General features: G+C 49.7%; 1 protein-coding gene across 5 annotated transcripts in view; it reads right to left on the bottom strand.

Moving 5' to 3' along the window:
* Positions 1-1,101, bottom strand: part of CENPU (centromere protein U) — a 42,868-nt gene extending 41,767 nt beyond the window's left edge. For 2 of the 5 annotated variants that reach the window (XM_017852646.1, XM_017852647.1), the window contains exon 1: positions 974-1,100. In XM_017852646.1, the coding sequence (XP_017708135.1) occupies positions 974-1,023 (50 nt within the window). In that variant the 5' untranslated portion in view covers positions 1,024-1,100. Of the gene's footprint in view, positions 1-279; positions 420-973 lie in introns of those variants that run through there. The other 3 variants (XR_001881577.1, XM_017852644.1, XM_017852645.1) reach the window with 3 other exon arrangements.
* Between the last annotated feature and the right edge of the window lie 1,133 nt (positions 1,102-2,234).

The following is a 2,234-nucleotide window of genomic DNA, read 5'->3' as shown; positions in this document are numbered from 1 at the left end:
AAAAAAAAAAAAAAAAAAAAAATTCTGTTGTATGTGCATTAGTGTGTTTTGGGAGGAGGCATGAACAGATTTCATGAGTCTCAAACCCAAAAATGTTAAAAAAATAAAATAAAATAAAGACAAAAACCACTAGCCTTTCGGATAAACTCTTTTCAGCTGAGATTCAAGGCTGACATTCTTTTCTAATCCTCTTCTCCACTGGCCACAGGAGTCGGGTCTCGGTTTCCCCACCTAGCTGCCATGTCCTGCTCCAGCTTTCCCCCCTAACCCCGCACCTACCAGCACCACCTTCCCCAGGCAGCCTTCCCCGCCCGGGGAACTCCTGTGCTCTTCAGACCGTCTCGGCGTACGGTTTTGTGCGCGGTCTGCAGCAAGCCGAGAGCCTTCCCGCCAGATCCAGGCCCGGCCTCGGATGGCCACTGGCCAACGAATCAGCGGCCAGCATTCTAGAGCGCGTTTCGCAACCGACCAAACGCACGCTTGCTTTTGACAGACAAAAACTGCTCGACCCATCCCGAAGAAAGGCGAGCGGCAGCTCGCTCCCCCAGCCCGACTTGTGCTCCAGTCTGTGGCTTGCAGTACGAAAACACCAGGGTCTTCAAAATAAGAAAACTGATTCCCAGAGAGTAAACTCCACTAACATTAAAGTCTGGCAAATCGTAGGCAATAAGTATTTGCTGAATATTTTGCTTCCAAGCCAGCACTTTGACACTCACTACTCTGGACGGCACTACTACCCCCCCACAAAACGACACGACACTGGTTAACGTCTTCCCGCCCGCCAGGCCCGTGCGGGTGGGAATCCCTCTTATCCCCACTAGGCTGACGAGAAAGCCGGGGACCCGGGCGACTGGCCACTCGGGCGAGCTCCACAGTGGAGCACGAACAGCGCCGGGAGGCGCAAACCGCGGCCGGCGAGGAAGCAGTTCAAGCTGGTCTCCGTCCCCGCGCTCTGAGGGTCGGCAGTACTTACCCCTCAGGCCTGTGACGCCGCGACCGCCGATGCCTCCCCCGCGGAGCCATGATGCCGCTCTCCGCTCCCGCGCGACTGAAAGCTCCCGCCAAGCCCCTCGCCGCTCCGAGCAGCCAATCCGGGCCGAGCACGCGCGCGTGCGCAGAACTTCCTGAGCGGGCCCCAGGCTCTTCCCCGCCTTGGAGCGTGAGGGAAAACTGGGCCTGGCTATCACACCGCAACGGAACTGAAGTCCATGCCGCACAACCAGTTGCCTACGGTCCATGTCATGCCAAAGTTTTCCGGGCTTTCCTTCCATCCGCATCGCCAGTTTTCCAGAGCCCGAAAGCCCCGGAGCCACGTGGGACCGCCCCTTGTGGGTGGGGAAAGGGGAGGAGCTAGTGTCCTGGAGTCAGTGGGCAGGTAAGTGGGTGGGCGCAGACCAGCGTTCGCAGCTGTTGCCGCTGAGGCCGCAGTCATCTTGACAGACCCACAGGATTTGGCTTCCAGCCCCTGCTGCCTTTATCAGCTGTCTGAGCTTTGCATGTTACTTTACCTCTGTCCCAGCACCTTCACTTGTAAATAATCAGGGTTCCTTTTGTTCTTTTATTTTGTTTGTTTAAAAATGTGTAATGCAGAAGAAATTGAACCCTTACCTTACACCGCGTATAAAAATTAACGCAAAATGGATCAAAGACCTAAATATAAAGGCTAAAATTAAAATTAAAACTCTTAGAAGAAATCAGAGCAAAAGCTTCATAACATTGGACTTGGTGGTATGATTTCTTGGGTATGATACCAACAGCAGTTTGGGATGATGAAAACGTTCTGGAAAGAGTGGTGGATGGATGCACAAGGTGAACGTACTTGATGCCACAGAACTGTAAACTTACAAACGGTTAAAATGCTAAATTTTGTTATGTATATTTTACTATGATAAAAAGTTACGTTTCATGCATATAAAAGAATATAACATGTGTAATGTAAGGATAAAAACAAACATCTGTGTAACCAGCACTGGATGGGGATATGAATCATTATTATACATAACTCTTGGGTACCCCTCTGAATGGCACCCTCCTCCTCCAGAGAATAACCGCTCTTCTGATTTTATGTGTATCATTCCTGTGGTTTTCTACCTTGATATAGCCCCAAATGATGTATTGATTATTGCATGTTTCTAAACTTTATATGATATTTGGTAGGTATTCTGCAAACGTCCTTTCTTACTAAAGTTATTGCTTTTTTTAAATTTTATTTTTCCATAAATTATTGGGGTGCA

This window comes from Rhinopithecus bieti, unplaced genomic scaffold (genome assembly GCF_001698545.2).
Source record: "Rhinopithecus bieti isolate Rb0 unplaced genomic scaffold, ASM169854v2 scaffold_35307, whole genome shotgun sequence".
NCBI lineage: Eukaryota > Metazoa > Chordata > Mammalia > Primates > Cercopithecidae > Rhinopithecus > Rhinopithecus bieti.
This window is presented reverse-complemented; position numbering and strand designations above follow the sequence as displayed.